At 37.2% G+C, this 26,982-nt stretch overlaps 1 protein-coding gene across 3 annotated transcripts in view; it reads left to right on the plus strand.

The window, feature by feature from the left end:
- The first annotated feature begins 1,815 nt into the window (after window positions 1–1,815).
- Window positions 1,816–26,982, plus strand: part of vamp4 (vesicle-associated membrane protein 4) — a 31,000-nt gene continuing 5,833 nt past the window's right edge. The window contains 6 exon segments of one of the 3 annotated variants that reach the window (NM_200735.3): window positions 1,816–1,939; window positions 9,217–9,345; window positions 15,809–15,910; window positions 22,424–22,470; window positions 22,592–22,642; window positions 25,444–25,544. In NM_200735.3, the coding sequence (NP_957029.3) occupies window positions 15,845–15,910; window positions 22,424–22,470; window positions 22,592–22,642; window positions 25,444–25,544 (265 nt within the window). In that variant the 5' untranslated portion in view covers window positions 1,816–1,939; window positions 9,217–9,345; window positions 15,809–15,844. 3 annotated transcript variants of the gene reach the window in all.

The raw sequence follows: 26,982 nt of genomic DNA on the forward strand, positions 1-26,982 counted from the left end.
GTTTGCTCCAGCCCTAGATCATACGCCAATGTCAGCTCCAGCCCCAGAGTGCACAAAAGTGTCAGCTCCAGCCCCAGAGCTCGCACCAGGGACTACTCCTGCCCCAGAGCGCAGTTCAGTCCCTGCTCTGACCAGGCTCCTTGTCCTGGTCAGTCCCATCCTGGTTTGTTCCTCCCTGGATGGTCCTTCAGGTTCACACTGGCCCCCTGCCGGGGTCCCTGACCCGCTGAACTTTCCCTGGACTGTCCCTCTGGTACTACCGTGGACTGTCCCTCCTGACCTGGCCCGAATTAAGAATTCAGAGGCCCCTGGGCACAATGTCTTGTAGGACCCCTACCAGGCCACTATAGTTTAATTTAAAATAAGATTATTGTAATATTTTTTAAATAAAATGAATCTGTAATGTATTGCCCGCATGTTATAAATAAATGATATAGTACATAATTTTCTAGTTTACAAAGATTTAACTTATTTTTAAAGCATTTTAAGCATAAAGTTGTAGAAGAACAAGTTCATCAGATGCTGGATTCGAACTGGTTTCATGATGATCAATCACGTCAAAACATGTTGCCAAGCGTTTTACTTAGCAGCTTACTTACTTAGCAGTTAGCAGCCTTTACTTTTGTTGTCAGTGTTATATCTTCTGCAAGAAATCATATAACCATATTACTAAAACAATCAGTGACGATACTAAAGACATAATAATAATTCTCTATATTGTAATAATGAATAGAATAGAAAAAAAAACATATTATAACAATTAAACTAGTTATAAATCTTTTCAGGCGACGCAGTGGTGCAGTAGGTAGTGCTGTCGCCTCACAGCAAGAAGGTCCCTGGTTCGAGCCTCGGCTGGGTCAGTTGGCATTTCTGTGTGGAGTTTGCATGTTCTTCCTGCTTTCGTGTGGGTTTCCTCCGGGTGCTCCGGTTTCCCCCACAAATTCAAAGACATGCAGTTCAGTTTAATTGGGTAGGCTAAATCGTCCGTAGTGTATGAGTGTGTGTGTGAATGAGTGTGTATGGATGTTTCCCAGAGATGGACTGCAGCTGGAAGCAAGTGGTGTTCGCTGCAGAGGCATTTGAGGAGAGCTGAGCTCCAGCGAGGGGGAGCTTAAGCTTGAGCTCCACCTTTTTTGCACTTCTTCTACGAGTGATGTCACTGGGGGTAGGGTTAGGGGTGGGGTTGGTGTACGCATTAAAACAGCTTACAGGAGGAGGAGCGACAGCTCATGCTCCCCCTCGCTGGAGCTCAGCTCTCCTCAAATGGCTCTGCAGTGAGCACCCTCTCGCTGGAAGGGCATCCGCTGTGTAAAACAAATGCTGGAGAGGTTGGCAGTTCATTCCGCTGTGGCGACTCCAGATTAATAAACGAACTGAGCCGAAAAGAAAATGAATGAATGAATGAATTATTTTAATCAGAAATTCTAACATATACTGTACTTTTACCATTCAAGAGCTTATATTATAAAATTGTATTTAGTTGTAGCACCGTTGTTTAAACAGGTCACTGATTTTGTTTGTCACAAAAACAACAGGTATCAATATGTTACAATCCTTAATACAGAAAATCATTGCTAATGTTAATCATTGCTAATGTCAAAAAAAACTGCAAACAATATTTAACAGACTTTGGTTTGTTGGCAAACATGAACAATGACTTATCACTCTCTTCCAGGTATAGGTTACATCACACTACCTCGAAAGATGATGTTGTAGTATTTTATCAAAAGATGATGATGTTAGTGGTGATGACGGTAATGATGATGATGCGTCTGCAGGAAACACAATTAGTCCAGCTGTTCTAGCTTCCGCTCCAGAGCCGAACGAGAGACAGCATTCAGGACTCGTCCCAGCATCCCATCACACACAGATCAGCAGGATTACAAACACACCGACGCGGTTTCTCCAGACACTAATCGACAAAAGCAGGATCTCTGAGGTACACCAGCCGGAGTAACAGCTCTCGAGGCCTGCATGGATGTGTTTGTGTAGCGGTCAGTGATGACAGAGGTGTTAGCCGTCATGCTAGCTGTCATGCCATCTGTTTTCAATTCAGTGTTTCCATTCCTCCACTAACGTTAATCGACATGCAAACACGATTATTCAATTTCACGCTTTTTCGTTTTTCCATAAAACCACGTCTTATCGTTTGCTTCGATCTCCGATTAGCATAGTGTTTACATGGTTGACTAGCATAAAGCTCTGTGTAGCAGATGCATGCCAGGAAGATTAAGTTAGCCCTGTTTTAAATTTATTTAGATATTAGCGGTAATGTACTGATTTGTTATTGCTCTAAAATGAGTATGTTTAGGAGTTGTCTGTTTCTTAATGCAAATTGTGAGCATTCTGAAAGCCAAATAGGCATTGAATCCAGATCTACACTGTACTGTTTTGACAAATGAATGAACCGTTTTGTTCCAGTCTCGTATTGTTCACTGAATGTTGAATCTATCCGTTTCAGTTTAGTTCTTCTCTTTATTCTACTCAGTGATTTTGTGATTGTCATTAGTTTAGACTGAGTTATTATTTAAACAGAAAATCAAGGCTATCTAATTTCCTGAATTATGTAAGCCCCATCATGTTTGAGGGATCTCAGTGTTTCTTTTAGCTGTTCGCTGACCTGTGCTTTTCATATAAATCATTTAGTGGCAGCGATGAAGAAAATGCTGGAATGATGCCTAACCTGTTGGTTTTGTTTATGAGCTGTTCCGTGACAACATGAAGCATGTGGAGGTTTTAATCAGTGGGGTCACTTGTTATGTCTGTAAACAGTTTGCTGTCAGCATGCTCATTGTGGATCTGGTGGTTTGTATTGACAACAGCAGGGACAGATTTCTGCTTTCAGTTTCCCTTGTTAACATTTCCAGTCCACACGATTGTCCATTCCATTGATGCATTTGCGACCCTGGATGAGAAAACCAGTATTATGTTGTTAAAGTAAATTTTTTTTTTGTCTGGTTCAGAGTTAAAAATATTTATTTCATAAACTCATGTTCCATGACAATATTTTGTATATGTCCTATATCAAAAGTAATAATGTGCATCGAAGAACTTAATTTGAGCAGTTTTAAAGTTTTCCATTATTATTTTAACTCTTCAGATTCCAGATATTCACACATACCTTTGCAAATATTGCTCTATTCTAGCAAACTATATATCAATGGAAAAGCCTATTTACATAACTTACAGATGATGTATACATTTCAGTTTTAAAAATGACACGTATAACTGGTTTTGTAGTCCAGAGTCCCATCTATTCATCAGTCAATCAGTCCATCCATCCATTCATCCGTCCGTCCATCCATCCATCCATCCATCCATCCATCCATCCATCCATCCATCCATCCATCCGTCAGTCAGTTCATCCATTCATCAATTAATCCGTTAATCCATCCATCCATCCATCCACTTGACTATTGCACATAGTTTTTTATTAAATTATTATAGTATTATAATTAATAAACAGATTTTAAAAGATTTAAATCACAAAATGAAAGTCATTTAGACCTATTTTTGTCATTCCAATTTACGGTCTCAATGAAAAAAAAAAAGTCAATTTGATTTAAGTAACCAAACAGTCTATGATTGTATCTTTATTGCAGTGCTTTAATGGTTTCTGGTGTTGTGTTACTGTATGTGTTGAGCAGTGATTCTTTTAAACTAAACTGATGCTATTAAGGCTGCACAAAATATAGTTTCTGCATTGATATTGCAATGTGCGCTTCCGCAATAGTCACAATGTTGAATCATACTTGACCACGAGCCACAGAACACATGTGATTTGTTGTCTCTCATGAGTTAAACCATAACAAAGTTTATTGATTACATGTGTTTTAAGGCCTGTAACTGTGTAATTCAGGAGAGTTTGAAATATTTCAGCACAAAAACAGGATGTTTGGAGGTGTAACAGATTAGTTGTATTTAAATATTAATACGATTTATGTAACATTTGACTTGGACTTTTTGTCTTGTTTCTAGTTCTAGTAGTAAGTTAGGCATTGGACGATATCTGTTTTCAAGGTATACCGTGGTTTAGAAAAGTCAAAGTTTTAAAACCATCACAATTTTTTGCAATATTGTTCTTAAGGTATGAGTAAAATTTTTCATTTATGTTTTTATTTATTTATTTATTTTTTTATTTTTTTTAGGAGAGCAGTATCTCCAGCAGAACAAATATCCAAAGATGCTGTTTTAAATTGTAAAAAAAAAAAAAAAAAAATCTGTTTTTAAAACAAATGAAGACAGCAGAAGTCAGTAATTTATTTAGTCTGACATGTTTACTGTTTTAAGATATTTTAAATGTTTCTCAAAATAAAATATATTGTGTTTAAAGAGGAAAAACTTTCCTTTTTTATACCTAGACATTAAAAAATATACATTTTAGACCAGTAATCACAATACCGTGATACCATGAAACCATGATATTTTTATCCAAGGTTATCATACTGTCAAAATCTTATATTGGCCCATGCCTTAGTCATTCATTCATTCATTTTCTTGTCGGCTTAGTCCCTTTATTAATCCGGGGTCGCCACAGCGGAATGAACTGCCAACTTATCCAGCAAGTTTTTACGCAGCGGATACCTTTCCAGCCGCAACCCATCTCTGGGAAACATCCACATACACTCATACACTACGGACAATTTAGCCTAACCAATTCACCTGTACCACATGTCTTTGGACTGTGGGGGAAACCGGGTGCACCCGGAGGAAACCCACGCGAAGGCAGGGAGAACATGCAAACTCCACACAGAAATGCCAACTGAGCCGAGGTTTGAACCAGCGACCCAGCAACCTTCTTGCTGTGAGGCAACAGCACTACCTACTGCGCCACTGCCTCACCATGCCTTAGTTAAATATCTACATTTTAAAGTGAACTTAAAATTATTTTACTTGCCCCATTGGCAGATATTTTTGCTAGTTTTAGTTTTGTCTTAAAGAAAAACTCCTAATTTTGACTGGTTTCTTCTGAATGAATTTTTTGCTTGATATAATAATTTAGATATGCGGATTAGAAATGAGACAAAGCAAAGCAAGAAAAGAATAATTTTTTGCATTGTGATTATTCTGCATGATAAGACTCTCCAGAAAACTGTCAAATAGAGCTATTTAAGTCATCTTGTAAAACTGCTTTCATATCGCAATATTTATCACAGAATAATAAAATATCGCAATATCAGATTTTTCCATCGTGCACATGCAGCCCTAGATTAAATTATTTCAACAACTCCGTCTGAAGACATTTTCTATAGAATAACAATTACATTCATAGTGCTCAGATTGAACCCCACTGAAAGTCTTTGAGATTCTGGAATAGACTTTACAGATTGATCCTCCTCATAGTCATTAGTGATTTTAAAGATCATATTTACAGTAGGCTTGGGGGGTAATATGGTGTACCGCGGGATCTAAAAATAGCAATGGTATCAGTTTCAATGCCGTTATACTATCATAAAAAATGCACCTATATAGGAGACAATGATTAAATATAATTTATTTAACGAGGTGGGGAGGTGAGAGGTAGGGAAAGATGGCGAGTAGCGCACCACGTGACATGGACTCGTAAAATAAACCATAACTTCTGCAGTTGGGCAGTATTTTGGTGTTTTGACTAAACACGAAAGTTGAGGCGGTAAATATGGATGAGGCAATTTGCAAATTGTGCAATGAAAAGGTGATCATAAGGGATGGAAAAACCTTGAACCTAAGGTCACATACATGGTATCCAAGCCAACAGTTTAATGACGCTACTTGAGCCCTACATAATAATTTTTTTTATTATGCACGGTAATACCATATACCAAGGTAAAATAGGGAGTAGAGTTAGAGGTACAAAAATTTGGATACTGCCCCAGCTTAATTTACCGGGTGGATCTGTCAAGGGATTTTTTTCCAAAGTTGTATTGGGCATTTTTACAAATCTCTGTTAAGTGTTGCATCTTTCGTAATTTTCCTGATGAATCTTGGCATTGTCTTCTTTTAATATGTTCATCAGTATTTCTTTCAACATGGTCATTTAAGAAATAACAAGCTTTTTTGTTATTTAAGAATCCTTGCCAGACTTAAAACAAGCCAGAAACAAAATAATCACTGCAACAAGTATCCGGCCGTAGACTCTTAATTTTTTGGCTTACATCTAATGTGAGTGAGAATATGTATTATTTATTTATTTTTGTTCATGTATATTACATAAAATGAGAGTTTATAACGGGGCTATAAAAAATCAATTATTTTAGGGCTATATTAACAAGTCAAAAACCTAAGGTCAAATGGGGTGCATGGGTTTTTTCTGATGTCCTTCCTGGGGGCCTTAATGTGTTTTTTCTCCTCAATGTTTAATGTGGAAAGTGTATAGTGGTAAATTCTTCCACAAGTGTTGTTGGATACTTCTGTTTTTAAACATTGGCCTAAAAAATGAACAGTTAAAACACAGAATCTGCTAATAAAAATATTAAAGTATTCTTTAGATACTTATAAAATTATATATTTCCATCATTTTAAATTGGCACATTTGTTTTAGGGTGATGATGTTCTAGAGCATAAAATATAATACAAATTACAAGCATGGATAAATAAAATAAAGCCAAGACACAAATGAATGTGTCTTTATGGTTTTCTGCACAGTCTAACTGTATTCTGGCACAGGAACTATATAATCAAACATAAATAAAAATATTCATGCTATAAAAAATAAACACTTCATTTTATTTAAAGCTACAAACATTATAATTTATTCTACACAAATGGTTTAAATAAGCTTGAAATCTTACCACCAGAGAGGACCTGTTATGCACAAATCACATTTGTTAGGGGTTTAAACACAATTGTGTGGCAACTGTGAATATTACCAGCTTTTCATGGTAAAAATGTATTACTTTTATTTCTTATAATCACACTTGCAGAATGCAGAAACGCATTGACATTCTCCCTTTGTATGTGTCATCAGAGTGGGAGAGCCCCGCCCATTAGTGACAATCTCTCATTAGCATAGGGCATTAGTTTGTTTTTGAATCTGCCACTATGCTAACACACAGGCATGTGTAGCTCTGCCCTCTTTTGAATCTGCCACTTTGCTGACCTACAGACTGCGTCTGAAACCGCCTACCACTCAGTAGGTACTGCATTTTAATTTAAATGTACTACTCAGCCGTTAGAAAAGTACGTTCTATCAGGGCTGGAGTGGGACTCCTTATCAGCCCTGGAGTTTCAAGCCTTGGACCGGCCCACCTCAATTCATAACTAACTATATTAAAATAATGTCATTTCCAATTCAGTTTCTAATGACACTTTCACATCTTTTTCAAGAAAACAGCTGCATTAGATTTTCAAATCTTCAACAACCCTAACAGTATTTTATGTCTTAACAATAAAAATGGGGGAAAAAATTCTAATAATAAAAAATACTAAGGTGTGGTTCGAACCCGGGTCGTCGGTGTCGTAACGCAACATGCAGATCACTGCACCACAACGGCGCTGTTACGAATTGTTTTCTATTGATGACTTAATCTTTTTCTCCCTTTTTTAGATTTCTGATGAAGTTATGTCAGGTTTATTAATGTAGTGAATCATCTGATTTTCATTGAGAAGGTGTATTGTTAATTAGTATTTATTATTCGAATTCCTATATGCACTAAGGTGCCGCTGTTTGGAGTCAAATGATAGTTACATCATCTTTAACCTGCAGGCTGCATTTTGCTCACAGGACTGCGACAAAATAAATAAAAAAGGGCAGAGCTGCGGCAAAATAATGAATAAAAGGAGTGAGGCTATGGTAAAAAAATAAATAAATGAAAAAAGAGTGTAAGCAGCTTGGGACACCGGCCCTCGCGGACAAAAAAACGGATCGGCCCACCGGGAATTCTCCCGGTCCTCCCGATTAGCCAATCCAGGCCTGTGTTCTATGAAGTATGAATGGAATGTGGATGTACTACATCTAACAATTTTAATGGTCACCTGACCTACCTGCATCAGTTGTGTCACTTCACTCCCATTTATGAATTCTCTCGCGGGGCATCATTGGACAGTGCAGCGTGCATGGGATGCGCACTTCCGAATCTCGCCGGAAGTAGTTGGTAATCTGGGTACTTCTCGCATACTGATTTTCGAATTCTATGAATTCAACATACTACTCTGCTCGCATACTGATTTTAGTGTACTGTACAGTATGGAAGTATGCAGTTTCGGATGCAGCCACAAGCATTTGTAGCTCCCCGATCTTTTGAATGCGCTACTATGCTGACACACAGGCGTTTGCAGCTCCACCCTCTTTTGAAAAGAGCACAATCTCAATTTGAATTTAAAGGGACAGTCACCAAAACTGCACAGTTTGGATCAAAGCCTATAAGGGGCAGTTTCAGAGTTATGAAATATGATTTGTGTGGTATTTTGAGCTGAAATTTCAAATAAACACTAAAGGGACATCAGAGATCTATTTTACATTTTGTAAAAAGTGGCATAATAGGCCCCTTTTAAAACACTTTTTAAGCCACTTTATTAAGGTTGAACTTCACATTGACTCCACAGCTGTGGTGCTGAATAACTAATTTGGACACGCACATTTCGATGTTAATGCTGAAACTATGCAACTATTATAAAACATGGAATATGAAATCTCAAAAATACAAAGTACCCAATATATTGAGAAAAATCATCTTTAAAGGTGTAAAAATTTAAAGTGCTTAACTATGAATATTCCTAATAAAATAAAGTAAAAATACAATTTGCTATATTTACGGTAGGACATTTTCTTCAGTGAACATTTATTATATATTATAAGCTTTACTTGAAAATTAAATATTTTTTGGTGGCATAAAAGAAAAATCAGTGGGTCAGTTTAGGGCCAAACAAAGTTTTTGTGAACAGTAACCTCTGCAACAGTTAATTTTTATGGTTTAATGAAATCATTATAATTCATATGGTTCCTCCTTACTGTCTTACTGGTTAAATGTAGGCTAACTGGTTAAATAAATAACTGTGATTATGGGTAAGGTATCTTCTTACCAATATTTGTTATAAAAATAAATAAATAGTAAGAGAGAATTTGTTTTTGTCAGTATCACACGCCCATGCTTGAAAGCTGGATTGGTCTCAGTGGATGATGGTTAGATTCTGTGTCCTTATATCTCTGTCTCTGCACTTTTATTTACCTTTCTTCGTTCTCTTTCTCTTGAACCTCATGTCTCCTTCTCCTCCCTCCGTCTCGTTCCCTTTCCCCAGCCTCTCTTTTCCCACTCCTGCTTTCTGGAACGCTCTCCTGTGCTCCTGGATAAAGGAGAAGCCGTTTTCCAGCAGCTCTTCCAGCAAGAGAAGCAGAGAGCAGTCTCAGAGAGGACAGTGGACTCAATGGTACTAGACATAAAGTTTCAGTTGACTATGTTTGACAGTGGCTAGAGGAAGGAAACAGCTTTATTGAAATGAACACTGAACTTAAAAATAAAAACAAAACAAAAACTACGCAAATTTTTCTAACGAAACAAAAATTCTTTATGGTTGAACAGTTTTACCATTTTTAAATCCATTATCCGATATTCAGGTCTGGCAAGAACACTTTTAGCTTAGCTTAGCATAGATCATTGCATCGGATTAGACCATTTGCATCTCACTCAAAAATGACTAAAGATTTTTGATAATTGTCCTATTTAAAGCTTAACTGTTCTGATGTTACATTGTGTACTAAGTTGCTTTTTTCTAGCCTAATGTGATTTGAAACTATAGTCTCATTCATGGCTTGATAATTAAGCAACTTGAAAAAGATGTTATTCAGCTCCTTAAAATATTATCTATCTAGGTACTGTAACTTTCAATGTGACCACCTGCTTGAACATGGATCGTATGCCAGTCGCACTGCATAATATCATTGAGCGTACTTCAGTCATGGTGCGGCAGCAAGATTCCTTGATCATTACGCTAGAATGAGGGTATAGTTCCTAGTCATACCATCCTAGAAAATAGCATTTTTCCATTTTATGTCTGTCTTAGAACCGTCTGCAGAATAGTCAGGGTTTAAATAGGAAAAGTATTAAAACTCTTCAGGGAGATGATATTAGTCTAATACGATTTAATGATTTATTTTAAGCTAAGCTTAAAAGTTCTACTGCCAGACCCCGAGATTGGCTGAATGGATTTAAAATGGTAAAACACAACTGTTTACCTCCTGGGGACTTAGAGGCTTTTTTAAAGGAGTGTTTTTCTTTTGTTAAAGTAAAGAATAGTATAAAAATAGCATATTGTGGTATTTTTGTGTCATGTTTTGTGACATTTACAATTTAAATGTGACATCTGTTCAAGGTCATTTATTATTTAGATGAACACCTTTTTAATGAATGCTCGCTAAATCTATAGTGAAGCTATATCCAAAGCCAAACTACTTGTTTCAGCAGAGTTACAGTTCGGCTGTTTAAAGTGTGTAGTTTTTATATTACCAAAATTATTTTTCTCAGTGTCAGTTCTTTTTTTCCAGTGTGACTGCTACATCTTAGTGTATTATCTCATATTGTGTTTTGCATTAGTCACTCCCCCAGTCAGAATGGCTCAAGTGGTGCTGGGAAGACTGATTCATTATATCATTATATACTGTAGTATAATTGAGTAGTTTTACATTTATTCCTGGCTCCTCCATGCTGTATAATGGTGTTGGTTAGTGGCCCTTTTTTGAGGCTTCCAAAAGTGCATAAATTCGTTGTAAAACTAAACCCGTACACCAACAGGGGGTTAACACGTTTGACTTTTGATAAAAATTTGATTTGTTTTACGTTTGATGTTTGATTAAAAAAGCTCAGATGTTTAAAATTTTTTAAACTATCCAAATTTCGATAGCCTATTCAAACTCCGTATTTCTCACCGTCAAATAATTCTCAATCTTAGAGTTTCTTTACAGTGCATCTGGAAAGTATTGATAGCACTTCACTTTTCCCACATTTGTTATGTTACAGCCTTATGCCAAAATACATTTTATTCATTTATTTTAAACTCTACACACAATACAATAATGACAATGTGAAAAAAGTTAATTTGTTAAAAATAGAAAAGCTCAAAAATCACATGTACATAAGTACATACATTCTCTTTCCAGTGATAATTCTTAAGATGTTTCAGCAGCTTAATTGGAGATGACCTGTGGTAAATTTAGTTGATTGAACATGATTTGAAAAGGCATACATCTGTCTATAGAAGGTCTTAGGGTTGAAAGTGCATATCAAAGCACAAACCAAGCATGAAGACAAAGGAATTGTCTCTAGACCTCTGAAACATGATTGTCTCGAGGCACAAGGCTGGGGAAGGTTACAAAAAAAATTATACCGCTCTGAAAGTTCCAATGAGCACAGTGGCCTCCATCAGCCATAAGTGGAAGATGTTTGGAACCACCAGGACTCTTCCTAGAGCTGGCCGGCCGTTTAAGCTGAGTGATTGGGGAGAAGGGCCTTAGTCAGGGAGGTAATCAACCCGATGGTCACTCTGTCTAAGCTCCAGCATTCTTCTGTGGATAGAGGAAAACCTTACAGAGGGACAACCATCTGTGCAGCAATCCACCAATCAGGCCTGTATGGTAGAGTGGCCAGACGGAAGCCACTCCCCTCCTGGAATTTGCCAAAAGGCATCTGAAGGACTCTCAGACCATCAGAAACTCACTTCTCTGGTCTGATGAGACTAAAATGGAACTCTTTGAAGTGAATGCCAGGCGTTATGTTTGGAGAAAACCAGTCACCGCTCATTACCAGGCTAATACCATCCCTACAGTGAAGCATGGTGGTGGCAGCATCATGGTTTGGGGTTTCAGCGGCAAGAAGTGGAAGACTAGTCGGGATAGAGGGAAAAATGAATGCAGCAATGTACAGATGAATGTACTGCAATGTGGCTTCACAGCAACTCGGTGAATGTCCTTGAGTGGCCCAGCCAGAGCCCAGACCTAAATTCTATTGAACATCTCTTAAGAAATTTGAAAGTGTCTGTACACCGTCGCTTTCTATCCAACCTGGTAGAGCTTGAGCGGTACTGCAAAAAGGAATCGGCAAAAATTCCCAAGGACAGTTGTGCCAAGCTTGTGGCATCCTATTCAAAAAGAATTGTGGCTGTAATTGCTGCCAAAGGTGCATCAACAAAGTATTAAGCAAAGACTGTGAATACTTATGTGATTTTTCAGCTTTTTTATTTTTAATAAATTTGCAACAATTAAAAAAAAATCACATTGTCATTATGGAGTATTGTGTGTAGAATTTTGAGGGAAAAATAATTTAGTCTATTTTGGAATAAGGCTGTAACAAAAAAATGTGGAAAAAGTGAAGCGCTATGAATACTTTCCAGATGCTCTGTATTTTCTTGAACACTATTTTTGACAATTTTCTGACATTTAAAGGAAAATTGAAAACATTGACATCCACAGAAACAAATACTATGGATGTCAATGGTTACAGGTTTAAAGCTTTCTTTAAAATATCTTATTTTGTGTCCACCAGAAGCAAGAAAGTCAAACATGTTTGGAACAAGTGGAGGGAAAGTAAACGTTGACAGAATGTTTGGGTGAACTACCCTTGAAAGAATCTGAGTGTTTGATGTGAGAAACCGTTCATCTGAGGATCTGTAGTGTTGTTTCATATGTAAAGATTCAACTTTCATATGTGGTAGTAGATGAAAACCTTCTGTGAGTCAAAGCTATAGGCAACAGGTTTGTAAAAAAACGACCAAATGTTTTTAACATAAACGGACTGCTGTGTCAACATAAAGCAAATGCACCCCTTATGACTTTAACATCAACTCCCAAAGCTTGTCTTTAACTGCTGTGTTTGATGTTTGCAAGCAGCACATTATAGTTAGTGATGGTGTGGCTGGATTTATCCCCATGGCCAAACCAGTTAAATAAAACAGGGTGGTCTCTCCCCAAGTCTGACTTACGATGGATTTACTTAAAAGTAGTTGGGATTTATGGTTTGAAGTTCAGTCTAATGAACCGGCTAACAGTCCGGTGCTCAGATATGTGGTCACTATAAGTGAGTTTCCTTTAAGGTCACAGTCTGGTCTAAATTAAGACTTAAAGAACAGACTGAACCAGTGTTAATAATAAGTCACTTCTGAGAGCATTGTAAAACAGCTGATAAACACACATCTGTGGCCACAGACAGCCTGATCTCACGAGAAAACGTAAGTATTTTACGTTTTGGCAGTTTAGTGGCTAATTCGTATGAATTCTCACGAGTTCAGTCGTAAGAAAATGTACGATTTTAAAAAGGAGGCGTGGCACCTAAACCCAACCGTCATTGGGGGATACGCAAATCGTACTAAAATGTATGAATTAGATTGTACGAATTTGTACGAATTAGCCACTAAATGAAAACGTTACAAATTGCCGTGAGATTGTGTTGCCACAGATGAGAATTGCAAAGATTGCTGTGGTACAAGGGTCAAAGAAAAAAAAAGGGTTTTAAAGCATCGAAATAATAAAGCTTTACTGTTTTTCTTCTATAAAAGAATGTGTCCTCTTGAGTTTTTTTCCTGAGCAAAGAGGCTGACTGACATGTTTTAAGCTAAATAGTTTATATAACAACAAACTTACTATATCCTTGCAGCAGGTGTAATGGTATTACGCCTAAAAATAGTCCCTAGCTTGGTAACTGGGTAACAATGCTGCTTAACATCATTGTTCCTGCTGCAGCCATGATACTGCAGCAAAGTTCCAGATTATTATTTCAGAATGAGACTATAGTTCCTATATCAGCCTAAAAATAGCAACTATTTATTTTCTGTCGGTCTTAGTATGCGATGTAACTTTACAGAAAAGTCAAGTTGTCGCTTTTTAGATTTTAATTTGTCAGATGCTAATGGTCTGTTCCAGTGGTCCTCAAACTTTTTTCATCAAGTACCACCTGGGAAAAAAAATTGTCTCTCCAAGTACCACCATAATGAGCAGTATTAAAATACAGCGTAGTAAGCCCAGTAAAGCAGCAACAGTTCTGCACAGTTCAAAAACGTGGCAGATTAATTCCTGTTATTAAGAATATTTATTATTGTCAGCCACTTTAAACAAAAATAGTCTGAACATTCACACTGTACTGTGCTTATATGTAAAAAAAACAAAAAACAAACAAGCTAAAAAAGTCAACTTTTAAATAAAATGTGTAAAAGGTAAAAAGAAAAGTGCTGTACTTAAATATAAAGTATTAACATGTAGTAGCCAATTCATCAACACCTGAAAATTTTGCCTGGACCTCAGAAATATTGGCTATATGTCATATAATGAATATTATTACTTGTCATATTCATATGTAAATAATTTTTGATAAATTTTGAAAAATCTTTACCATGTACGTATTACATATTTGATCCCTCCGCTTATCACTAGAAGGAAGCCCGCGTACCACTAGTGGTACATGTACCACAGTTCGAGAACCGCTGGTCTAATCCAATTCAATGATTTATGCTAAGCTAAAAGATTGGCGGATTGGAACTTTAACTCTAGCTGACTTTTTCAAAATAATTGAAGTGTTCATTAAATAAAAACGCTAAAAACAATATTACCGTCTTCTGGTCGTAACTGCACAATAGGCCCAAAGATAAGGGTTATTTTAAAATCATTTCTGGTTGACTGAACATAAAATAGGCTTAAAATAATTTATTTAGATTGAAATTATTTTATTATGAGAAAACAATTTAGGAAAGCCATATTGGCCCAAAAACAGCAACTTTTCATTTTCCGTTAGTACAAGGTGTAAGTACAGAAGGGTCGAGCTTTAAATAGGAAAATTATCAAAACATTTGTTGGAATTGTATTTGTGAGTGAGATGCAAATGGTCTAATCTGATTCAATGGTCTATGCTTAGCTAAGCTACAAGAGATTGGCTGAATCAATAAAAAAATGCCAAAACTTTTAATTCTAGGGGACTGTTAAAAAAACAATTGGAGTGTTCATTTAATAAAAAAGAGCTAATTAACTAAATAACATAATTACAATATAAATTACCCATTTGTAAACAGTATTGTGTTGTTATCTGGTCGTAACTGCAAAATAGGCCCAAAGATAAGTGTTATTTTAAAATAATTTCTGGTTGCTTGGCCAAGAAATATTATTTAGATTGAAATTATTTTATCATAAAAGAAAAAACAAAGAAAAAAAAAGACACATCGGCCTAAAAATAGCGTCTCTTCATTTTTTTGTCAGTCTTAGTAAACTTAGTAAAAATAAAAAAATATCAAAACTTTGTGGAATGGATTGAGCAGGAAGCTAATGGTCTAATCAAATTCAATGGTTTGTGCTAAGCTAAGCTAAAAGAGATTGGCTGAATGGATACAATAAAGGCAAAAATCAACCTTTTAACTCTAGCTGACTTTTTTCAAAACATTTAGAGTGTTCCTTCAATAAAAAGCTAATTAACTATATTACATAATTACAGTAAAAAGTAAATTACCATTTGCAAACAATAATATGCTCTCATCTGGTCATAACGGCAAATTTGGCAAAAATAGGTTTAATCTTCAATAGTTTCTGGTTGACTAGGTATGAAATGGCCATAAAATATTATTTTGACAAAAATTATTTAATTATGATACCAAATAGCAACTTTTCATTTTTTGTCAATCTTAGTACACAATGTAACTACAAAAAAATCAAGCTATGAAAATTATTGGAACACTTCTATTTGTGAGTGAGATGCTAATGGTCTAATCTAATTGTTTATGCTAAGCTAAGCTACAAGAGAGTGGTTGAATGAATAAAAAAAAATGCCAAACTCAACCTTTTATATCTAGTGGACTTTTTAATAATTTTTATGTTATTATTATTGACTAAATCACCACATTGTTTTCTGTGTTTTGCCTGCAGAGGGAGCCAGAGAGGGAGGAGCAGCTCGACCCCAGCATGCCCCCGAAATTCAAGCGGCATCTGAATGATGATGAGGTCACCGGCTCTATTCGCAGTGAGCGGGTAAGTCACTGAGTCACTTCTTACCATATAGATTAACCAGGAGGTGATGTCAACATGGATATGAATGGTCTACAGTGCTTTTAGCTGACCAGAGCCAATCCTCTCAGCAATTTTTACAACCCCATCATGAACCGCCATGATCAGTTTATGTTGTTTACAGGAGGAAAAAACAGCTATTCTCTAGAACACATAAATGCTTTCTTGCATAACAAGCCACTTAGATGGCGGTGTTTATGTTAGTACACGCATTTACACACAACATTTCAACTCCAATGCTGTACAGCCCTACAGAGAGCTATTTGTTCCTAACACTGTCAAGCAGTTGCCACATGTCATAATAGTAGAGGATAAACTGAGGTGGGAAAGAAATGAAATGGATGGAGAGACAAATACACACAAAAACATGAAACATGAGTTGATTCTTTAAAAATAAAAAAATGTCTAGGTTTTTTTTCTTTTTTTTCTTTTTCTGTAAGTTTTTGTTTTCAAGTGTTGTTGTACAGTTTCAGACAATGATTTAGTTTTTAAAACTGAATAAAAAAAAAAATATATATATATATATACATATATTTATCAATTCTATTAGAAACACCAAACACCATCTAGGCCCAATCCCAGTTCTACCCCTTAGCCCTTCCCCTTACCCCTACATAGATATATACATTAGATGTCACCTAGCCTATTGTTGTCTATTGGACGGAATGCGTCAATAGCGCTGCCATCTTGGTACAGGGTAGCGCTCCTTTGAAATGAATGCGGGACCAAGGTACAGTGGAGGACTGTGGCTATCCAAAGCCAGAGATATACACACATACACATATATCTATAATCGGGATGGGAGTTTTCCTGGATGTTAGTATGTAAATTTTTTTTTTCTAATTACAAAAATTATAATTTTACATCACTTTTCTACATTGATGGATCAGTGACCGCACGGGCATTCCTGACAAAAAGCTTGTGTTTGTGTGTACAGAAATGTACTATTCACCCTCCCTGTTAAATTTGATCTAATCATGTCCTGAAACACACCTCCTCTCCTGCTTTCACTTCTCATACTGACGGAGGGAGCGATTCGTTTGTGAATGAATCCCCCGAACGACTCTTTCACTAGCCGACAATAATACAAGTTTCTTGCAGCGCAGCATCTCGTTGTCATATTTCTTTTGCATTGCTCAGGGTCCCTATGCGATATCTAGTGTAAATATCTATGTTACCCCTACCCCTCGTTTTGCACATGCCCATGAAGGGGTAGTGCTGTCCCAATTCTCTTTAGCTTGAAGGGGTAGTGCTAAGGGCAAGAGGTATACACCCCTTCAAATGAAGATTTTTCAGGACCACACTCGAAACCAAGGGGTAAGAAATATTTCCCAGAATACACCAGCCACAGCTGCACCCAGAAATAAGGAGACCTACAGATTAGTATTTTTTTGTTATAATTACAACAAACAAACGCATGTCTTAATATCTTCATAACTGCGTTCGTATTTTACCATCATGCTTTTTTTTTTTTTAAACGCTAAAATAAAAACTAAATTCTAAATTGTGTGCTCTATTCACAATCTATAATCCCTAATAATTCAGGTGTCGCTAATAATTCAGGAGGGCAAATGATTTTAACTTTATATATTCAGTTATTTTCCTCCCTGTAAATAAGAAAAAGGAAATAAATACAGTATTTGTACAGTATACAGAAGGATGCAGACTTCAAAGGTGAGCCCTTCGAAGTCCACACAGGCTGAACCGAGCGTTTTGAAATGGGACGATCTAGCCTATAGAGGACGGATCTTGTCACCAGGCAACTGTAACCGCTGCCATTAATAAGCGCTCTTTAGTAAGACATGTCACACTCTTTTTGCTTTTTAACATGTGTTTACATATGCAAGTAAAATAAACTAAATTCATACATTAAAACCGGAGTTTTCTTTTAAAAGCGTCCTGCTGTTATCAGCGCACAATGAATCTTGAGATGTTCGAGGCCACGAAGGATTCACCGGTTGTGTCCTTCATTGCCTGGAAAATGAACGATGCATTTAGAGGCTGCGTGTGAAGGATCCTTCTAATTTTTTTGAAATGACACAGCCTTCGTCACACTGCGATGACGCAGCGCACTTCGAATGCATCCTTTGGAGGATGCAGCCTTTGAAATGAGACTCAGCTATAGTCTTTGAAATTGCACAAAATATTAAGACTCTAGCTGTGTCTCATTTCAGAGGCTGCATCCTCCGAAGGATACATTAGAAGTGCGCTGCGTCACTGCGGTGCGACGAAGGCTTTCTCATTTAAAAAAAAATAGAAGGTTCCTTCACACGCAGCGTTCCTTCACACGCAGCCTCCAAATGCGTGCTTCGTTTACTCCAGTTTAAATTTATGAATTGTTTATTTTACTTGGATGTCTAAACAAAAAACAAAAAGAGTATGACTTGTCTTGCTAAAGAGTGATTTTATAGACGGTTTACATTTTTATGTGTAGGTGTTTGGACCAAAGCAAATATATTTATAGCATTTATAATCCTTGTTTTGCACTCAAATCTCTTAAAATAAGTTTTAAAATCACTTTTAAAAAGTCATTACAAATTTTATCACCACTTATTAACAGCAGCTGTTGGTGACGAGAACCGCCTCTATAGGCTAGATCATCTAATTTCAAAGCGCTTGGTTCAGCCTGTGTGGACTTCGAAGTACTTGCCTTTGAAGTCTGCCTCCTTCAGAGGATGCAGCCTCTGAAATAAGACACAGCTATTGTCAACTGTCGCTGAGTTACTATGGTTACTACTAATGTTTGAGGGAAGCACATTTATTCTGAACTGTGATCAAAACTGACCGGAACTACTTGCGCATTCTAGTGATTATTTCACATACCTTCCAGCCACTCAGAATCAAGAATTGCAACAGACCACTGTTTCACTGTATTTTTTAGCAAGGAGTTGCAGTCTTGTTGATCACAATTTCTTTGAAAAAAAAAACTTTTGAATGGTAGAGGAAGTCAAACTTTCATTACAATTTCTATTTCTGAACAACAAAGTCAGGCAGCGAACGGAAAAGTCAACTTAAAAATGAAGACAAATGTCATCATGTAAAAGGCATTAGCTCACACAGGGGGGGATTTAAATTAGCGGAGCCCTTCCCAAGAATCTGTCAGTACTGATCTCATTATTGACATTCAATGTCTCCATCTTCTGCCAGTCCTACACACTCTGTCATTATAAAAACCCTGCCAGCCATTAGTCAAAAGCCATATGCTAATGCCAGAATATGATAACCTTGTGTATTTCACTTGGGTGCAACTCCCGACTGATGTATTAGTGCTGTTGGAGGATTCAGACATTAGCAAATCCAACACAAAGTCTCCTCTAATTTGCCTCTCATAGACGTTTGAACTCGGCAGCGGCGAGAGAATAAGAGTGTGTACGAGCTGAGACGAATGTGGCTTTACCACGTGCTGGTTATATAACACCACTGACAGTGACCCGTTAAAAGAGCAGGTTCTTGGTTTGTTTTTTAAATATCCTCTTGTAAAGCGTTGATTGGAAATGAGTTCTTGCAAAGCTATGTGAAGTCTCAAAGCAATTTCCTGAATACTGAATCATTTGATTGAATTTCCTAAAATCTGCTTGCAGATGCCAGACCTCTGAATGGCTGTTTAAAAACAGCAGTGTTTATTTGACGGTGAGGAATTATCCTAAAAATGCTTGGAAAACTACTAGTATTTTGTACTCTGGGTTCTTGTTCGCAGTTCACACCTGGTATTAAGGTGTGTTCTCTTCAATCTGATCACAAGTGGACAATAGAGTCACTTTACCATTCACACAAGGTGTTTATAAATGTATCAGTAGCACTTTAGAACAATGGTCCATTAGTTAATGTATTTACTAACATTAATTTAGTATGGGTAATCTTGTAAAACATTTATTAATCATAGTTTAACATTAATGCATTAAAATCCAAAGTTGTGCTTGCTAATGTTAATTCCCAATGCATTAACTACTGTTATTTAACTTAAAAAACATTAACTAACATTAACAAAGTTGAATAAATACAGTAATAAATATATTACCAATTGTTTGTTCATGTTTGTGAAAACATTCAGTAATGCAGAGGTTCCCTAACTTTTCAGCCTTCAAAATAACAATACCAGTGACTTTCGACGTCCAATATCCTCCAAGGTGGTTATAAATAATATAAACCTTGCACACAACGGTGCACACATGCCAATAGGCCCAAGTCTAATCATCATTTAACTTTGGAGAACACCACTGGGAGATCATCCTCCATGTTCTGTGTGGCCTATATTTATTTTTAATGTACTAAAGTGCCGTAAATGTGTCAAAGTTTAACCTAATGCCATAAAATCAACGTGCTGTGTCTTTATTATAATGTAATCACCCTAGAGGTCGAATTTTTTTTTTTTATGTAACTATTGACTACTATTTTGTTCTTCATTAGGTTATGGATAAAATATAGAAATTCTAATATTTTAATAAAGTGAATTGGCATGTTTGGAGATCACCAAGTGACCCCCCTCTCATTGTCCTTCGATTCCCACTTTGGGAACCACAGAACTAAATGACTACCAAATTAAAGTTCTACCAATGTATTTCCTGTCCACGTTCAAATACTTTTTACCCTTTCAAGGAAATGTAGGCGGCCATATTTGTGACATATTGTTCGCCCAAGAAACCTAAAATTTTGAAAAACTGCTTGCTGAACTTATTAAAATCAGCAGCACAATCTAAACTGACCAATTGCTGTTGTTGCTTAAGCCCCGATTACATTGAAAACACATTATTTCCAGATCGCTCTAGCTACTGTGCAGCGATTTGCAAGACACTAAACTCCATTGTGGCTGTTTCAATGATAACCAGAGAATATAGGTATAAACACTGGTAAAACAGACAAAGAGTGAGATAAATAAACTGAAAAATGTTTCTGTTAAGTTCAAAACAAAACTTTTTCTTTTGGGGACATCATTTGAAGTTGGAAAATTATATAAATTGCAGAATATTACAACATAATCAAAGTGACAATAATATTCCATCATGACACGAGTATTGTGATAATGTCTTATGGTGGAGACTTCTTTTTTTTTTTTTCACCTTTATTTTTATAGGACAGTAGAGAATCCAGACAGGAAAGCACTGGGAGCAGAGAGAGGGAAAAGATCGGCAAAGGACCTCGAGACGGGAATCAAACCAGGGTCGCCACGAGCACACTGGTCCTATATGTCAGCGCGCAGTACCACTAGGCTACTGGCGCTGACTTGGTGGAGAATTCTAATGGATATAGACAAATTATGTTTTTGACTCCGAGTTATAATCAGTCGGAATCATTTAAAATAAATCTGCCTCCACTGAACTAAATCTGTAGAACTAGATATTTTAGATATTTAGATATCTAGAGGCAATTATACATATACATTAATACTTTTTAATGAAGTAATAATAAAAAAAATGTCCAAACCATTTAACCTACAAATGGTCAAAAAATAAATCAGCAGTGACTATAGTGATTTGAGATTTTCTTCATCACTCATTGTGGAACATCAGCATATTTAAACATCACAAGTCTTGTTAAATTTTGGGTTTCACTTAATATTAAGTGGCCTTAACTACCGTGTACTCGCTTTTAAATTAATAATTTGGTACAAACCACTTATTATACACATACATACATGTTTTACATTGTACTTGTATATACATTTTTAATTATCTGCTTGTAATTACAACTGTAATTTATTTCTGTAATCACATATACACAGTTGACCAAAACCTTAAATCTTAACCCACCCTTAAACATGCCAACAAACCTGTCCCTGACCTTAATAGCACTATAAGTGCTGTGCAATACAATCTAAACACTTTAGTTTACATAGTTTTAATGCATCTAGTAGATATGGCCATTTAGTATATGGTGGGACTGAATTTTGAAGGCTTTAAGCCATGCATTTCCATTACATTTATAGCTTTCAAAAGAGAAAAAAATCATTTATTGTTTCTTTTCCATGGTGTTTTTTCCTGGTAAGGTAGCATGGAATTTTCCAGAAGGAATTTTAGCGAAGTATCACAGGTCTGGATGCAGTTATAGAGAGTTATATAACATTAGTCATGGAGATGTTGAAATGATCAGCTGAGGTATGTGATCAGTCATGGATGTTACAACAAAACTAATGAGAGGTCAACTAGATGCCTCCTGATCTGTGATTGAATGCAGACCGCATGGACTTTATATCTCTTTGTTCATCAGCAGTGTCTCCTTGTCTCCATGTCCTGAACAGGTTTATCTTTGGGTAAATTATTTTCTAGGAAAGCCAGCATCACACGGTGTGACCACATTGTGCCCTTCAGAGTGTTCAGTTGTCCTTGACGGCTGGCAGACCACTGTAAACATAACAATAAGAATTGATTGAGTCTCAGACTGTTATTTCAAACACCTGGTTTCAATTCAGACAGAACATTAGATTAAACCCACAATGCCCAGTTGTGCCCAGCCTGATATACTCATCTTCTTAATTTGCAGAGGAACCTACTGGAGGAAGACTCTGATGAAGAGGAGGACTTTTTCCTGTAAGTCTGCAGTTGTGCATAATCACTCTTGAATTGGAATAATAACAGATCTTCTGCATTAATTATTGTTTGCGTCCAGCTTTTGATTTGTCTAGCTTTTTTTTAATGTTTTTTTTTAAAGGAGAGGACCGACAGGACCAAGATTTGGAGGTCAAAATGATAAAATCAGACAGTACGTACACAATTTTTCTTTTAAATTTTTTCTGTTGTTTATGGTTTGTATGTGAGCAGCACTAGTTCTGTGTTCCCTTTGTGGATTGACAGTACAATACTTCTCATTTCAGTCAGTTGTCGTCCATTTGGTCTGTTCTAGCATAGGCTTTTGGTCCAGACACTATATCTATATCTATAGCTTATTTAACAATGCAGATTGTGTCAAAGCAGCCTAACATAGATGAAGAAAAGAAAGTAAAAGCAATAATATTTTAAATTGTGGAATTTTCCAGGAATTCAGGCAGGTAGGCCAGAGAGTAAAGTCGAATGCTGGTGTAGTTCTAGTAAATTGAAACTGTTTCACTTCCGTTTTAGTATAAATTCAGTTTAGTTCATTGATATAGGGTGTTTACACCACACTTGTAATTAGATGCACAAATATTTTTAGTTTACTTCATTCTTGCGTTAAAATCAGTTCACAATAGACAAAGATTGATGTCATGGGAGGGCATCTGTCTGCCTTGTGACTTCAGCTTTGTTGCTAATGGCTAACATGAATTTTATGAAGAGAGTAGCTGTGCTTCTCCAGAAGCTGTGCCAGGATCACAGAAGCCTTCAGTGGTATTTCCGACTGAGCTAGTTCCAGTTTGATGAGCTGTTGTCCTGTTTTCACTGGAGGATTTTTCCCTTGGGACACCATCAAAAGAAACTATGTTGTAGTCATGGCCCTAGTAGAGCAAGTTCCTGGTTAACGCTGCACCAATGTCCACCAAAGTTCAGATTTTTCAACTGAAGTGTCATTTGCTCCATTCACATTATTTGCTTGATTCACTTCATTCGTGCAAGTAGCGTCGCTGGATGTCTAATCACTTCTTTGCATTGACCTAACATGTAAATCACTTGCGCTAGACCCTACATCCACATCTGGTGTGAGCCTGCATCAATGCAAATATCATTGCTGAAGGCCGATCCACTGAAGAGCAGTCCACCAATGTGCGGCTTCACTAGTGCAGCCAAGCAAGCAAGAGGCGAAAGTGGCAAGGAACCAAAATTTCACCAATTGAAGGAAGTGAAGAACAAGCCTTGAGAGAAATCAGGCTAGACCATTCTTAATCTTGCTAAATGTCTTGTACAGAGGTGCAGTATGGATGCCACAGGCTTGAGAATAAAGGATGCCCGTTGGGGAAAAGGTGCAGGTCCAGGTTGGTCACTAGGCAGTTGTTCAAACTAGCAGACAGGATCAATGCGTTGACCGATTTGTCACTGGGGTCTTTGCAGAAACCGACTCAATGACCACAACAGCCATCTGCTCAGGATATGGGTTGTATTAATCATTTTGTAGACCTAGTGATAAGAAAAAACAGACTAACACAAGCATAAACATGTTGGCCTGGTGTGTCCCAGGCTTTCATTGATTCCTGGTAATTTGGCATGCCTTTGACAATGCATTGTTTTTATGTGAACAGTTTTGTTTTTTAATGTAAACAAAATCAGAAAAAAATATTTAAAATATCCATGTGGACATGGCCTAAGATTGTAGTCTGAGGATGCAGTCTGTGTTGAGGCTGAGACTAAAAGAGAGAGTCAAAGTTGGGACCAGAAGATGGTCAAGTTTGAGTCCAGGCAGAAACCTAGAGAGGGTTGAGTTCAAGTCAAGACTTGATGTTTTAAGTTTGGTAGTTATTTTCAGAACTGAAAAACTAGAAATGTTCAAGTAGTAGGATGAGCTGAGCTTAAAAATGTGGAGGCAGATATCTAGAGATTTACACTGGCAGGGTGTTATGGAAATCGCAGTTCTTGATTCAACCAGCACTGCCCATGTCGTTGTGCTTGTAGTTTATGTAACCCTTTATAATGACATCTGTGAAAACACCCACCCACAAACACACCTCCCGTCTGCAAAGAAGGGAAGCACTGTAACCATCTGGGTTTCTATGAAACAACATAATATTTGCAGGCAAAAGTAAACAGCTACTCCCAATATTCAAAAGTTCTTCTGGTCCTGACGTGGATGTAGTAGCCAGACTGTGAGCTTTTCTTTGTTATGAAGTTTGGTACATACTAATGTGTTGCAGTAATTCTCCCAGTGGAGACCTAGCAGAGCTTCGCCCAGTGTGTGCAGCCACACGACACCAGCTTTACGTAACCATGTGCTGCACTGTAGAGTGACCCATAAAACAATGGAATTTAATAGGGAAACCTTGGAAGGTGAAATTTTCCTAATGTTTTTTTTTTTTCTTGCCTTTGTGTACTTCTCTGATTTTTGCACTTACTTCATTTGTCTGTTGGTTATTGATGTGGAAGCAGGGCTGCACGTGGAAGGTACAATTCCAGGTGCAAGAGATGTGCAAGGTCCTGTGCCATTGGCACTGATGATGGTTTGTACTAGGCGGGCATCCAGGCACAGAAGCAAGGGGCAAAACATCCTGTTCTCAGTTCATTTACAGGTTAATCTCCCTTTTCAAAAGCCATGCCAAGCTCTTGTGCCAGGTGTATGAGAGCAGCTAAATACCTCACATGCTATTTAGTGCGTATTTGCTTGTCATGCCTATGAGATCAAATATTTCAAACTATTTGGATGTGTCTAGACTATGTCTAGCAAAACATTCTCACCACCTCTCGACATTGCAGGGTCAACAGATCATAGTCATAATGATGAATCCCGAATGGTTTATAGAAGAAGAAAAGGTTCACTTTTTCAAAATAATAGAATCACAGGCCTAAACATGTGCACAGAAGCTGTTAAAATGTCCTGCTGAATCGAAAGGAAGTACCATACCATTCCCCTCATGTTGTCCTCTCTGTCTTGTTGGTCTTCAGGGTGCAGTCTCAGGTCGATGAGGTCATTGACGTCATGCAGGAAAACATCTCCAAAGTGATCGAACGAGGAGAACGTCTAGATGAGCTGCAGGATAAATCTGGTAAGATGGATGTGAACGAATCATTGTGAATCCTTTGCCACTTGCTAATTTCTTTAATTCCAAGAGAATCAAGACATGATTCTTGGACCATCACAGAAGTTTTGTAGTTTCTTCTTCAGACTGGGAATCTGTAGTATTGTGAACATGGGAACAATTTCATTTAAGTTCAATTAGGGCTGGGCGATATGGCAAAAATGTAATCTCGATAATTACTGTCCATATCGAACAATTAAAATATATATTCTGATATCAGTTGTTAATGCTTCCACATTTAAAGAGTACCCTAACAATGACTGAAGCCTCAAAAATTAGAGGGTCCATTAAATGGCATAATGGACTAAGTTCAATTTAGCTATAATGAATCAAGGACAGATTTGCAGATCTATGTTATTAATTTCTGTGCCTGTAGTTGCAAATGAATAGATGGGAAAGCCATGTGTAAACAAACTATTATTTCCAATCGGTCAAATTCGACAGCTCATTAAACTTGACCAAACTTGATCCAGAGGACTGTGGGAAACTGTTCTGAAGCCCAGTGTGATGTCAGAATCAGACCTTCTGTTAGTTTTGTATTTCACCGTACCTGAACCTCTTGTGAGTTATGTCCCATTTCTGTTATTTCGTTTGGGGAACCGCCTGGGGACACATGGCCAGGATAGTGGGTAAAATGTCTTGTGGTCCACACTGTGGTGTGGTATTTTTCTCATTTCAGGCCAAGATGTGAAAAATAAACCAAAAGATGTTTGTGCATGGGTTTGTCTACGCTGATCTGAAATGAGTGGCTAGTCCCAAAAAAACATGAAGAGTTCAGAAGCAAAAGCCTCTAAGTTACATCTGTTCTTCTGAAATGAGCATTTTTCTCAGGCTCCTGTGTGTAGGTTTAATAGTTTCACCAATGATGCCAATTAACAGGTTCTTATATTGTCTTTAAAAGTAAAAGGGGGTCAACAATACTAAATGGATTTGAGGATGAACTTTGGCTAAAGGCCGAAATATCATTTTAGATGTTTTATAATGTGGTCTGATATATCTATTATTGTGATATGATATGTCACTCACATTGTGCCCATGTTTTGTTATCACATGATCTGATGAAATTAAATCAGATGACTTTTTGATGCACATAGTGGATTTTATTGGGCTTTCTTGACCACAGACATATCCCCCTGCAGCCCAAGACCAGCAATTCACTGACGCTAAGCAGGACTGAGATTGGGCAGTACCTGGATGGGAGATCACATGGGAAAACTAGGTTGCTGTTAGCAGTGGTGTTAGTAAGGCCAGCAGGGGTGCTCAATTTGTGGTCTGTTTGAGTCCCAATGCCCCAGTATAGTGAAGGGTACACCATACTGTCAGTGGGCACCGTCTTTCAGATTAGTTGTTAAACCGAGGTCCTGTCTCTCTGTGGTCATTAAAAATCTCATGGGACTTCTCGTAA

The sequence above is a fragment of the Danio rerio genome, chromosome 20 (assembly GCF_049306965.1).
Source record: "Danio rerio strain Tuebingen ecotype United States chromosome 20, GRCz12tu, whole genome shotgun sequence".
In the NCBI taxonomy this organism is placed as follows: Eukaryota; Metazoa; Chordata; class Actinopteri; order Cypriniformes; family Danionidae; genus Danio; species Danio rerio.